The sequence below is a fragment of the Sparus aurata genome, chromosome 3 (genome assembly GCF_900880675.1).
Source record: "Sparus aurata chromosome 3, fSpaAur1.1, whole genome shotgun sequence".
Lineage (NCBI taxonomy): Eukaryota > Metazoa > Chordata > Actinopteri > Spariformes > Sparidae > Sparus > Sparus aurata.
The window spans coordinates 15,559,260-15,573,535 of NC_044189.1; the positions used below are offsets into that span (position 1 = coordinate 15,559,260).

Here is a 14,276-nt window from a genome sequence, read left to right on the forward strand (position 1 = left end):
TACACCACAGTGCCACGAATAAACAGGGTGTGTTTGTTGTTTCTTTGGTAATACGTGACACCTTGCATAATGGTTATTTCCCACAGAACTGACGATGTGGTTTAAGCTGGATGCCACACCTTGTTATTGTTGGGTGTTATTTTTTCGATTGATGGCTGAAACTTGTCACATGTGAGTTCGACGTGAGAGACAGTGGCTTGTTTTACAAATTTGTTTTTAACTAAGCACATTAAAAAAATACGGCAGCAATTTGGATGCCAATGTCTATTGGTCAGTCCACCAGTTTGGTCCACACTAGTATGTCTCAACAACTGCTGGATGGACTAGGCGAGGGAATCACATTGTTAGTCATGTTACGTTGGCCAGGATAAAGACTGTATCATAATACAGCAATTTTGCGATACTTGGTACACTGCAAGACGATCATCAGCAATACATCACAATGTCTTCATTACTGAGGAAGAAATGCCCCTGAAAAGGCAAAAAGCAGGAATTACATAGTCATTCACTGCAGTGTGGTGTCAGTTACACAGAATTTGACAACTGAGATTAAACAATGTACAAAAAATGCAAAGATTCTCAGCTTAGTGCCTCTTTAACACATGCCAACAGAATAACTTTAACTTGTCCATGTGTGCCGTTATTCTGATGTATGATAGCCCTAAACTGGCAAAACGCAGAATTGCGCGAAAGTAGAAGGGCTGTAACGGAAGGATACAACCATGCCTTGATGAGATAATTACACCTGTGCAACTCAGCACTGTCGGCCATTTCTCACTCCCAGTGAGTTTCCTCTTCTTTACTGGAAGTCGGTTAACTTTCATTAACTCTATCCAAAGTGCCAACCTGAGGAGTCATGAATTAGTTCAGGTCCACTTAAGCATTATTTAAGATGACATTTCCATCAACCATTATTCGTAATTTATTAAGTAATTTATGATCAAAATACCTTAAAAACTAAGACATTCACTTCAGCTGCAGCTGTTTCTGTGTTAACTGCTAATTATCAAATGTTGGCACACTAACATGCTAATCAAATCCATGAAAGACATGATTACACTTTTACATGATAATATACTGCAATGCACGTTTTGGCTTTAGTCCCTTGTGTTTTAGCCTCATAGGTGTAAGTTGTCTCAGTTCCTCGTCTAAGTGAGTGAACCAACAAGAAAATAAACCAGAACCACTCTCCCATACTCATCTCTGCTTCGACACCCTTAAGTCTTTTGGTGCTAATCATTATCTTGTGTTAAGGTGACCCACTTTCCCTCACTTCTACCGCAGAAGATGTGTTATAGGATAACCATCAATAATATCAAACTGATACGCTACCTTTTTATATTCAGACTTTACATGCAGGCAGAGCTTTTTCTTGGTAGTGCTCTCTTGTTATCTTCACGGTTGGTAGTAAAAGTTTCTTAGAGGAAAATAATTTGTGTGACATACGCCTTGAACAAGCTTAACCCACTTTGTCCTCACTTGAAGATTAAGGTGAGATTAGTTGTAGTATCCTATTACAGGTTCCCCAGTTTGCCAGTTCTGCTCAGGTCCCTGCAGGTCAACTTTGGGCCAAGGCAGTTGGTTTGCCGACGTCACGCATGAGGTAAAGCCTTGGCCACGAAATGGATTCTAATGGCCTGGATTGTAGTTGCCTGTAAGGTAGTCAGCAAATGGCGGTTAGTGTGTTTTTGTTCTCATTTTCCAAATAATATGGACCCTTCGTGTCACATTCACTCACATATCTTTTTCTTGTTTTAAATTATGGATTCAAATTCTCACTTATCCTCTCCTCCAGATAGTAAGAGGTTACATGCATTTGGCTGTTTTGTTCAGATTCAGTGAAGTAGTGCATGTTTTTGCATATAAACAGTGTACAGTACGGGCCCCCGCCCTACAGCTGCTTGAACAGGGGCTGCATATGTCTGCATGTGAGGCCTCTGTGCATGGTGTATACCAGTCACTGCAGGCAATAAGGTCCGTCTCTACAAAGACTGTTTCTCACTCTGGTCAGTTCTGACATCAGACTGCAAATTTTAATTGGAAGAGATGTCTGTAGACTTGCTTTAGAAATTTTAGGGAAGATTCTTATGAATGTGTGTCAATTCAATGCGCGTTGGGTAACAAACAAGCAAAGATTTTTTTTTTTGGGTCAGCTGTCTGTGGCTTTTGAGTTCAGACAGTCCCCTGGAGTGAGAGACTGGCGCCCAGTTTGATCCCTGTATGCCAGAAATGTTCCAGTGACCTCAATGTTACATCCTGCTTTTATCCTTATCAATCAATTGATTTTTGTGACATTGACGCTTCACTAAAAAGCCCCCGTGCGGCTCATATTGCAGCCCCCGAGGCTCAATTTCTGCCTATGTAGGGATATTCACAGCAAGCACAAAGCCACAGGAATGCAATTAATTGAGTAGTCGAAGCTTTTTGAGTCAAATTACACTATATATATATATCCACCACATAAGAGATCTATTTCTTTTTATTCTGGTCCATTCAGGCCTGGTAGATGAATAGAGTATCCTCTTTAGACTGTCAACTTTATGAAGTTATTGGATCTTTTGTCACTAGCTGCTAGAAAGTCTTGTTTGTTTTTTTGGGAAAAACATAAATCTAGTTTGTTTGGAGAGTTTTATCCTCTCTGTCGAGCCGTCAGTCAGATTTGTGTGGTGTTTAGAGTCCCTGTGGGGATGGAGACATTTTAATTCAAACTCAGCGGGAAGAGCATTTGGCAGCTGATGAATTTTGGCTGTATTGAAATGCACTAAACTCTGTTGGTTTATTTTCAACATACGATAACTGCAGCCATGTTTTTCAAAGGTTTTTTATGCTTGCTAAACAGATTCTTCACAGTGTCATGTGTTCTGTATATGTTCTTAGTGTTTGGAAAGCAGTTGAGTTTTATCTGAAGGAAACATTTTTTTCTGTGACAGGCTCAGCTTTTATGTCCATCACCGTGATGGCTTGAGATGATAACACATAATTTCCGTGATGGCTGTTTGATCCAGAGGGAAGTTTCCTCAGTCCTCAGCAATTTTCCAGTTGACTTCATAGATAAATGCAAACTCGACAGTTTTTGACCAGCAGCATGGCATTCTGTCCCTCTATGAACCACGGGTAGGGATGCTGCAGACCGGAGGAGGCTGAGCAGCCGCTCATGCAGTGGAAGACCTCTGGGTTTTTAACCGTGGTTATGTAACTGTGTTGTGATGGCTTTGCTCTACTCCTGCCATCCTGCTTAGTGGAGTACTTTGTGAACTCGGATGGCTGCAGTGATGTCTTGGGCTGCAAGAGTGTGATCGTGTTAACTGTGAGCCAGAAATCATGTCAGGCCACAGATCATAGAGACTTTTGCTTTCAAGTGAATAGCTGTATACTGGTAATATATTTAAAAAACAAATCAAAAGAGTTGACAAGCATTTTTTTAAATAAACACAAGCAGATCTTTTTTTTTTTTTCTTTTTTTTCTGGTTAAATGTCTTTTATAGTCTTTTTTAAACAAAGTACAAAATAAAAACAAGTTTAAAATGATCAATTACATCATAGATAAGGCATGGAACGATATGAAAATGTTATTTTATGACTATCGTGGCCTTAGTAATTGTGATACAGATATTTAAAACGAGACAAAAAGCAAACGAACCATCTCTGTACACATTTTGTACACATTTGGCGCCTGCATCAACATAAAACATGCGTCAGTAGCCCTTCAGAAAGGTTGAGTATTTCTTTTAACTCCATCTTAAATCTGAAGTCACCTGATAGTGTACATCAGCTATATTACATACTGGCATATTCATAGACAACTGATTTGAATTGACGAGACTCCACAGCACATACGCCTGACTTTCTCCTTCCTCACGTGTTTGTGTGAGTGTTCATAGTGCTGTTTAACACAATCCACTCATTCTTCGCCCATCTGCGTACTGGTTGACTCACTGATGCTTTCCCCCTATCGTGGTTGCTCCTCTTGTACAGCTCATGTAACTAAAAATATGTACTGCATATGTCCATTTTTACAACAGTCTTTTTTTAAAAGCATACCTGACCTCTCCTTCAATGAGAGGGCTCAGTAATGGAAAACTGTAGTAGTTCCAAATGCTTAAGAAATGGTGGAAAAGGTACTATTTTAACTTTATTTAACCTTCATCTAACCAGAGGTGGTCACATTGAGAATGAATCACTTTTCCACGCAAGTTCCAGGTGGGAAAGTGCAGCCTTGGGGCCAAAGGTTAGATGAGTTTTAGCATCACCAGGGACTCTTGAGTGACTAAACTTGCCAGTGTTGCCCGTCTGAGCTGTTTGGCCCAAAAGCAGACCAAGCAGATGTTTTTAATTATGTGTCCCTCTTCATTTTTTTGGGTTGTCAAAAGGCCAGTGTTTGCTAAGTGTACAGCTCAGCCCATTTTAACTGGTTAAGTGGAAAGACTACTCTTAATTTTGTGGATTGGGCACAAAGCTCAAACAAGTTCATGTTTGGAGAAAACAGGTCTACTTGACATGAGGGTTTTTTCCATGTTCTATTTAAAAAAATTCAATGAAATAAAATTGTTTTAAAAGTCTTACTAATAATGTATTAGCTGTTTTGTACTATTGGTAACCAACTCTGTCAAAGAATTCTTGATTTGATATGAAAAACAGCGTTCCTGCAGGAGACAAAGGTTATTCATGAGTAAAAAATTCACTTCGTCTTCGTCATTGATTCTCTAGATGATGTCTCTGACACTGGCCTTCATTGTATAAATCAAGTCATTGTTGGAAAACATAAGCTTGAAGCACTTCTTACTCCGGCAGTGATGTCATGCAAGAGATTAGCATCCCCTATTTGTTTGTGGAGCTTGAGAAAAGATGTTTTTGAGGGAGGATGGAGCCCATTCTGAATGGATTATTTGTAGAATGTGAATGTTATGTTTGTGTATTTAGTACACAGTAAGTCTGTCCTGGTTATGCTGAGCACTACATTTATTCTCAGTGATACTATTTTTTGTCTTTGACACCCAGATGACTCATCCCGCTGCATTTCCTAAGAAGCATTTGAAAATGTAGGCGTTTTCCGGCTACCTGTGGTTAGAGCACGGCGTTGGGAACATATGTGTGTTTCATCCCCCTCAGCAGGTTTCCTCCTTGCCTGAGTGGAAACTGGTTTCAATTAGCCATTTGCTACGAAACACTTCTGCCACCCGTGCCTGGAACCCAGCGGTGGGTTTTTCTGGACAGGCTTTCCTGACTGTTTATCTGCCTACCTTTTCCCCCTTCCTCATTCCTGCTCCTCTGCTTTTCCTCATTCCTAAGTCACGAGTCTTTGAATAAGAGAGTGATATGTAATTTTTCTCTTTCCTGTTATTGCTTTTGATACTTAAGATGCCTCTCCCCCATCCCATCTGACAAACTCGTAAGTTTGTACTCCTTCAGCCTTCGCGTGTATGTTTTCCTCGCCATTTATGTCCGGACATAACTGTTTATCTGGCAACTTTGAGCCCAAGCTGTCATTATTTACGCTCCGGCGCATCTAAACCTTGGAGAACATAAACCAGATTATTGCTCAGAGGGCTTTAATTAATGATGCATTGAACAGTGAGCCTTTTTTTGCTGGCTACTGTTGAACCACTGGCCAGTTAATTATTACAAGCCATTTTGTGTTGGCAGGGAAATTTGCTCCCGTCTTCTTGTCACTCCAGCATTCCCACGTATCTCCGCCCACTACAGCCCATGTTGTCCTACAGATGGATTATAAAGTTGCATAATAAGACACTAAGGAATAGAGTATTTATTTTAGCCCCGGAACAGGATTATCAGCTGCACACAGAGATGGTTGTTGATAAGCGATAGTGGCTCAACACCATGAAATGGGCAGAGCTTTTCCCAGGAAAGAATGAGATCAATAGGTTGGTGTTGGAAAATTCAAATTAGAGGCTGTTGCTACTTTTGTTGCGTTTTTAAGCACTGTATTTTTATTTAAAGGAAAACGTCCTCTGTCTCATTCACCAACTCTGCCCCCTGGTACACAAACTCCGCACCATGAAACAGACCGGCCGCCAACTCGAACGACTTCACAAACGAACCCACCTCACTGTTCACGCTGAAGCCTACAAACACCACATCTCCTCCTACCGTGATGCTCTCCAAGCTGCTAAATCCGCCCGCTTCTCCACATTCATCAACAGTACCAACCGGAACCCCCACATCCTGTTCTCCACCGTCAACAAACTGCTCCAGCCGCCAAATCAACAGCTCCCTGACTGCCGCCGTCGTCAACTCCTCCACCACCACCACCACCATTCCAGTCCCCCTCCACCTTCCAGACCACCTGCCCCCCCCCTTCTCTCACTGCCTTCTCCCCCATTGACTCCTCCCACATTTTGGACATCATCACTGCGTCCAAAACAACCACCTGCTCTCTCGACCCCCTCCCAACGGCTCTAACCAAGGCCTGCCTCCCCGTCCTCATCCCCGACCTCACCACCCTCTTCAATTAGTCTCTATCCCTTGTAGGGCCCTATAAAATCTGTTTTATTTTTTGCCAATTTCCGTTTTATTATTTCCCAAATTCCGTTTTTTCCGTTTTAATTTTGGGGAATTCCGTTTTGTCCATTAAAATTTTGGGAATCCAGTTTTTTTTTTCTTTTTACCTTTTACTCTTATTTTACAACAACAGTGTTTCTTTAATGTAAATGACAAGATGTACACAAATTAAATAGAAATTACCTTAAATTTATTGAGGTGACAAACACATTTCCTCAATACTGTACCGTAGAGTACACTAAAGTGCATCAAAAACATCTGATTTCATCATGTCTTCATACAGTAGTATATTTAATTTGGGTTTCATTGAATAAAACATGGTCAGCTCTCAGACAGATGCAGTAAATGTTTGCATACCAAAATTGTTCTGAAAATTTCAGTAGTAAACATTAAAAAAATTAGCAAAGATGACCAGCAAAATCAGAAATTATACTTGTGACATTATGTCAATAACATACTAACCAGCTAGCAGTGAAAACACCAACCCTCCCCCTGTCCTCTGAGCTTCCAGCCCAGGCAGAGTCAGCTAAGAGGGCTGTGGCTAACGGGGCTAGCTAGCTAACAGCAGCTAGTGCTAGCAGCAGTTAACAGTCACTTTAGTGATATGCCGATAATATGAATCGGACAGGTGGCTAACTCTCACGCATTACAACTTTAATTATGATTTCTCAGGTCTGCTTCTTTGCAAAACAACAGTTCACCTGACACATACAAGTTGTTCGGGAACTGCTCGGCTCTGTACTGAGGGGTTAACGTCAAGTTTCTCAGTTTTTTCACCGACGAAGACGGAGCCGTGGGCAGCCGCTTCTCCATGCTTACATTGTTTTGACGGGGGGTGGGGGGTGGGGACTTGTTGTGCCACCCAAATTTGCTTCCCTCCGTGCAGTTTTTCTCAGACATACGTTCCTCTTCCACACGAAAACAGCATTTCAGTGAAATTATGTCAAATTTCGCATTTAACTATAGATTCTGTTTTAATCGGCCAATTCCGCGATTCCGTCCGCGATTCTGTGATCGCGAAATCATAGGGCCCTACCCTTTGTCTTGTTCCCTCTATCAACAAACTTACCTCCATCACCCCCATCCTCAAAAAGCCCACCCTTGATCCAGCCAACCTCTCCAACTACTATCCCATCTCCAACCTGCCGTTCCTCTCCAAAACTCTGGAACGCATTGTCGCCGCCCAACTTCACACCCACCTCCAGTCAAACAACCTCTATGAACCCCTCCAATCTGGTTTCCGCCCACTTCACAGCACCGAAACTGCCCTTGTTAAAGTTGTCAATGACCTCCTCACCTCTGCAGACTCCGGTGCCCTCAACATCCTGCTGCTACTAGACCTCAGCGCAGCCTTTGATACTGTCAATCATTCCATCCTCCTTAAACGGCTGCGCCAGCAGGGTGTCGAGAGCACTGCTCTTGTCTGTCATTGAGATAGGACGTGAGCCAGTCAACAGTTCGCCTCCCTCTCTTGCCACACATCCACCCTCTCTCCTGTTATGCAGGTGGTCCCTCAGGGCTCAGTCCTCGGCCCCCTTCTTTTCATCTGCTACCTGTTCCCCCTTGGACACATCCGCAAACTCAACTTCCACTGTTATGCTGACGACACCCAGATCTACATTCGCACCAAACCCAACCAAAATCCTCCCCTCAACCACATCGAAACCTGCATCTCTGCAATAAAAACATGGCTGTCCCAGAACTTCCTCAAACTCAACAGTGACAAAACAGAGCTCCTCCTCATTGGCACCAAATCCAGTCTTAACAAAACTGGACCCATCTCACTCACCATTGACAGCTTGATCATCTCTCCCTCCCCCCTGGCACGCAACCTTGGCATTATCCTGGACCCCACCCTCTCCTTTGATCCCCATGTCAGCTCCACTGTCAAGACTTCCTACTTCCACCTCCGCCGCATTGCCAAAATCAGACATTGCCTCTCCCCCCCTGCTGCTGAATCCCTTATCCACGCCTTCATCTCCTCACGTCTTGACTACTGCAACTTCCTCCTCACTGGCATCACCTCTAATTCCCTTCATAGACTTCAAACGGTCCAAAACTCTGCTGCTCGCCTCCTCACTCACACCCGGTCCCGTGAACACATCACCCCCGTTCTCTACACCATCCACTGGCTCCCTATCAAACAACGCATTGACTTCAAAATACTCCTCCTGACCTTCAAAGCTCTCCATCACCCGGCCCCACCCTACCTATCTGACCTCCTTATCCCCCATCGCCCCTCCCGAGCCCTCCGATCCTCCTCCTCTCTCACTCTGACTATACCACCATCCAAACTCAAAACCTTCGGAGACAGAGCCTTCTCCAGAACTGCACCCCGACTTTGGAACTCTCTCCCCCAACCCGTCCGTGACTCTCCCTCACTTACCACATTTAAATCCTGCCTAAAAACCTACCTCTTCTCACAAGCCTACGATGTCCCCTACTCAAAACCACCTTCATTCCTGCCCTCTCCCCCTGACCCGCCCCTCTACACTCTCCTTCCACTCTCCTCACTCATCAGCCCCCCACCGCTCTTCAATCCACCCCTGCCACCTCTTGACTACTGTTGTACCTGTTTTGTCTGTTTGTCTGTACCAGTGTTATCTACTCCACGCCCCACCATTGCTTTTGTTTCCCTGTCGTGCTTTGTCTTTTGTTATCTTTGTTTGCTATTTGTGTATTATCTTTGTTTGCTATCTGTGTACCTATCTCTGTAAGCGACTTTGGGTCATTGAAAAGTGCTATATAAATTAAATGAATTATTATTATTATTAAAGAAAGACATTGAATAGGGAGCCGAGTTAAATTGTTGGTTTAGGGATTTGATCCATAAATTAATAAATGTTGGATTGTTTTGAACAAAACATTGTTACAAATCCGTTTTTCTTAGAGATCACTGGGGAAAAAACAAAGTAAACTGGATTTGGTCCAAATGTGAAAGTGGCACTTAAACTCTATGTGGAGTTATTTTATGTCATTAATGATTTTACAGCTCTTCTGCTGAAGTCAGTGAGCCCAAACCTGCTCTGTCAACATCCTTCCCTTCTCTGCATTCCACTCCCAGAAACGACAGCCAGGTGCCTGATCCCTGGCACCGCTCCAAACCATAGCTAACCATGCCCATCAAACACTAGCTTCATCTGCATCAACCCTGCGCTTTATTTGGACACCTCCCTTTTAAAACAATGTCGCTCCATTCCTTCCGGATAAGTACTACCAGTACAGAAATGACTCACGTTGAGCTGATCATGTCATTACTTCAACAAAAGCCATTTCATAATAGCTGTGAGGTGTTGCTTGTTACCACATTTAGGCCTGCAGTGCTACCATGTTATTATAAGGATTGTGGAAGGTATTTAAAAATACATGTCTTATTGTCTAAGAGCTGCTGGCATTGGTATAAACAAAGGGTTTTCTTTGCTATTATACAGCTGAGGTACAGTGCACGAGTGTTTTTATGCTGCGCCCTAGAACATTCAGACGTGAAAGCAATGTAAGCATCTGGATGAGTCCTTTTTCATTAATAGCTTTGTGATGGATGATGTAGCAAGTCGTTTAAAAGATATAAAACCCTACAGTGCACCGTTCAGCCATTAGGAGTCAACACTTGTAACAACACTGTAATATTTTGGGACACTTTTGATATAGGGACGATTTGATGCTTTATACACATTTTAGGTCAATTACAGGAACATCTCATGACTGTTTTGGTGAATGACATTGCTGGCAGACATGTTGACTCTGCTCGCAGGTCACGAGATGTGTTATTAGGTGTTGCCTCAGTGTGAAACACTACCACCACTGCAAAATGTTGTATTGCTGATTTACAAATGTGATTGGAAAGTGATTAAGAGTATTTTTTCAACTTAACCAGTTAAAATGGGTTGAAATGTAGACTTGGCAAACACTGGCATTTTGACAACCAAAGTAATTAATATTTCAAGGTGATTATCTGAAGTACCTAGTCATTTTTTGTTCAAATGCCCAGGATTAGCTGTAGTATAAATCCAATTCGAAGTTAATTCTGATTTTTTTCTTGCAGACCATTGCAGTATTCTGTGTGCATGTTGTTGTGTAAAAACACTGGAACCTGTTCCACATTGCAAACACAGGGACTTGGTCGACTGCAAAGTGGCTACATGGATTGCAGCCAGTCATAAAAATGTGAAAGAAATTATCACATCCACATCCAGTGAAACCTTGTAGCCACAACGCTGAAGAAACCAAAAGCAACCCCATCATAACGAGTGCTGTGAAGTACATTAACAACTCTTTGACAGACACTTCTTTGTAATCATATTTCAAAAGCATTATCCTGATTAAGATGTTGGTTAATAGTGAATATTTAGTACTTTATTTCCAGATATCTCCTTCACCCCTGAGCTAATTGAAATCAGCTTTGTCCTGTCTTACAGATGTGATGTTTCCAAAAGTTTTTATCCGATCTGCTGTCCTGTGTAGCATTTTTATATTATCTCGCTTCTGAACCCTTATTGATTTGAGGACATGGGTTAGATTGAGTTATCAGGACATGACATGGCACAGCAGTGCCAACTGGACATGGTGAAAGAACAACTTTGTCTCATCGTAGCCCAGTGATGGTTTGTGACATGAAGACGAGGTGGAAAAAAACTGCAAAAAAAACATGGGTCATACTCAACTTATTAATGAGGGGAAGTGATGAAATGGAATCATCCCCAGATTACGGTAATAATCACGTTATTTGGAGGAACACTGTGGCCTCGTTTCACATCTGGTTTGAGGACATGGACCCTCGTCTTGTCTGTTCAGGTGAATTGAGTTGTTTTGGATAGAGTTGTTTATCTACGACCGGTGTGATAAAATTGGGTCTCATCCACAAGGATGTGCTGGTGTGCGTTAATTATAGAGCAGCAGGGGAAGAGAGTGTAGTTTGTCAGCTGGAAAGAACATAATGTTGGTACACCTAACAGCAGGTAAATAAATGTCCATGAACGGCAAAAAAGATTACTACCTTTAGCTAAATCAGAAAGGTTAGTCAGGTTGGAACAAATATATTTACCTTATCGTAAAGCTGAAGGACAGTTAATTATGTACATATAGCTATTTGACCCAGTTCACCATGTCGGCACCACAACGAACAATAAAAAAAATAACGCTGAGCCGGTATGACAGTAAATAAATACAATGATGTTCATTTTCTATTTATTCTTTGTCTTTCATGTCCATCTTAACTGGCTGTGTGGATTCACGAAAGCCTTTTAGACTATTACTGTGATGATGGCTCCTATTTAAAAAAAAAAAACGAAAGCCAGTCTGACACTGTTCTTTCTCTGTAGAAACTCAGTCCCACTTGTCCATTCTCCCACAGGTTATCGACTCACTGGGTGTCATGATCTACAAAGCTCTGGACTATGGCCTGAAAGAAAACGAGGAGCGGGAACTGAGCCCGCCACTCGAGCGCTTGATCGACATGATGACCAACACCCAAGAAACAGAGAGCGACCCCTGTCCCGACGAGGGCTACGAAGCCACAGAGGAAGAGGACGAGTGTGAGGAAGAAGAGGAGGAAGAGGAGCCCGTCTCCACTAGCACCATCAGCTCAGTCAGCCAGATTCGCAGCTATCGAGACGTCATCATGGTAGGTCGGATTGCGGAGCATTTCATAAATGCCCGATTTTTGTTTCCCTCTTTAAAGCTTGTTAAAAATACAGACAGTGCTCAGTGCAAATGGCATATTAAGTGTTTAGATTGTTCAGATCAAGATTTGCACATTTCGCCTTTTCCCCACATTTTAACATCAGGTCTATTAACAGAGCAGCACATCCACACATCATTATCACTCCTCGGCTCCTAGCAAATTCCCCTGATGCGGGCCGCCACGCTATAAATTCCCCAGCCACCTTCTGAATATGAGACTGGTAATTATAGCAGTGTAAACACACCGGTATTTGGGGAATAGGCTTAAAAAACATTTACAGCCCGTTCCCTCCACATAATGAACCTGGTGTAGAACTCAAATGTCTGGGCTATTTGCTGCCAGTGCGTATCTAGCCTGGCCCCTGATTCCTCCAACAATCATCCTCTTGAGTGTAAACTGCGATATGTTGGTATGACACGGCTAGATTGGATAACTGCACATTCCTGACTGACCTCCTTTTCCTGCTTGTACTCTGCTGTTCTGTCAGAGTTAAATTGGGTGGGTAAGGCTACAGCGAGTCGATTAGCTGACACAAGATGAAAGGCTTTGCAGCATCCCACAAAAACAGGAACAGTTAGATGCTGAATGGGTTTCCTCGTTGCTTTAGTGAAATGGAATGAAGTAAGGAGTGGCTACATGAGTTAGGATTATTTAAAACTAAACTGGGACATTGGTCCATACTGTGCCAATGAAAATCAAAGTTTTCCTTCAGTTTTTCATAGAAAAGGTGTGCTTGATACAGATCATTGTTTCCAGCAGAAATGGTAGAGACCACTGATGCAGCTGTATTTTAAGCATGACAATAGAGGATTTCACTGCTCAGATATACATTTACCTGTGACTTTCCCTTCAGTAAATAAGGAAGAAGACATTTTCTGCTGTGCTGAGCATTCCTGTGGCTAGCCACACCCATCAGGAGAACATGAAACTATGTCATTGGACTGGTTTTCTCCTTTGTGTCTCTGATGATTTGACAGCTCACCCATTACTCTGAAAAAGCTGCCTTTATTATCACCTACAATCAAATACCATACAGGTCAGAGCTTTAAGTGGTGTACAGGTGACGCTAGTCAGACAATGTGGCTCGGACTGGACAATCAGGTTCATGCTGTTGATGGTTTCGTGTTTTTTTTTTTTTTTTTTTTTTGTGTGTTTTTTTTAGCAGCGTCATGGCTCTATGGATGCCGCTATGGCAGTGTCATATGTTGGACCACCACTTTAGTGATCCTCTGACATTTCCGCTAACACCATCATGAAGCTGACATTTTTGTTTTTATGAATTACAAGTGTTTGGCAGAAAAAAGGCATCTTGGTTCAAAAGTGTGGTCATCATGAATTTGTAAAAGGTGCAATATGTAAGATGTGAGGTTTAAAACATTCAAGAACTAACTAGAATTATCAACAAAATTGCACATGATGCATTGATGTATTGTGTTGCAGAGATGTCTACTGAAGTTGGCACGCTAATCAGCTAGCCCAGCCCCGTCCTTTTTCCTAAACAAAAAAACAAAACTCTCCCAGTGTGCACTCTGGTGATATGCTGCCCTCTATTTGCTTAGAGTTTGAAAGGTGGCAAAATCTTACGTAGTGGACCTTTTTAACAGCATGTCTTCAACCATGTATGAAATCTTTGTAAGAAGACATGTTTTTTATTTATGCCTTTTTTTTCTTTTCCTGCTGTAAAATAATCTTCTGTGTATATGAGTCCTTTACATGTATGTTTCTTTCAAATTGTAAGAAATAATTGGTCACAGTAGAAAACCATCTAGCTTTTAACTATTTGAGATGTATGTATGCCACACTTATAACTATATGTACTTTTCATTGTCCATTTTCAATAATGATTATTCTGTACCACTACATGCCACTCATTCCTTCTCCTTTTGCCTCTGAAGATATGTTCTTCCCATCTGCCAAGCCCATCCGACGCTCCCAACCATTACCAGGCTGTGTGTCGTGCTCTCTATGCTGAGACGAGAGAACTACACACCTTTCTCGACAAGATCAAGAGTGCCAAAGAGGTGAGAATCTCTAACATGTGACGTTGATATGTTCTGGATAAATCTGGTCCACTGAC

At 42.2% G+C, this 14,276-nt stretch overlaps 1 protein-coding gene across 3 annotated transcripts in view; it reads left to right on the top strand.

Annotated features, from left to right (window-relative positions):
• Positions 1–14,276, top strand: part of spire1a (spire-type actin nucleation factor 1a) — a 36,491-nt gene that overhangs the window by 7,081 nt on the left and 15,134 nt on the right. For all 3 annotated transcript variants that reach the window (XM_030412305.1, XM_030412306.1, XM_030412307.1), the window contains exons 3-4: positions 11,870–12,139; positions 14,095–14,220. In XM_030412305.1, the coding sequence (XP_030268165.1) occupies positions 11,870–12,139; positions 14,095–14,220 (396 nt within the window). The remainder of the gene's footprint in view (positions 1–11,869; positions 12,140–14,094; positions 14,221–14,276) is intronic.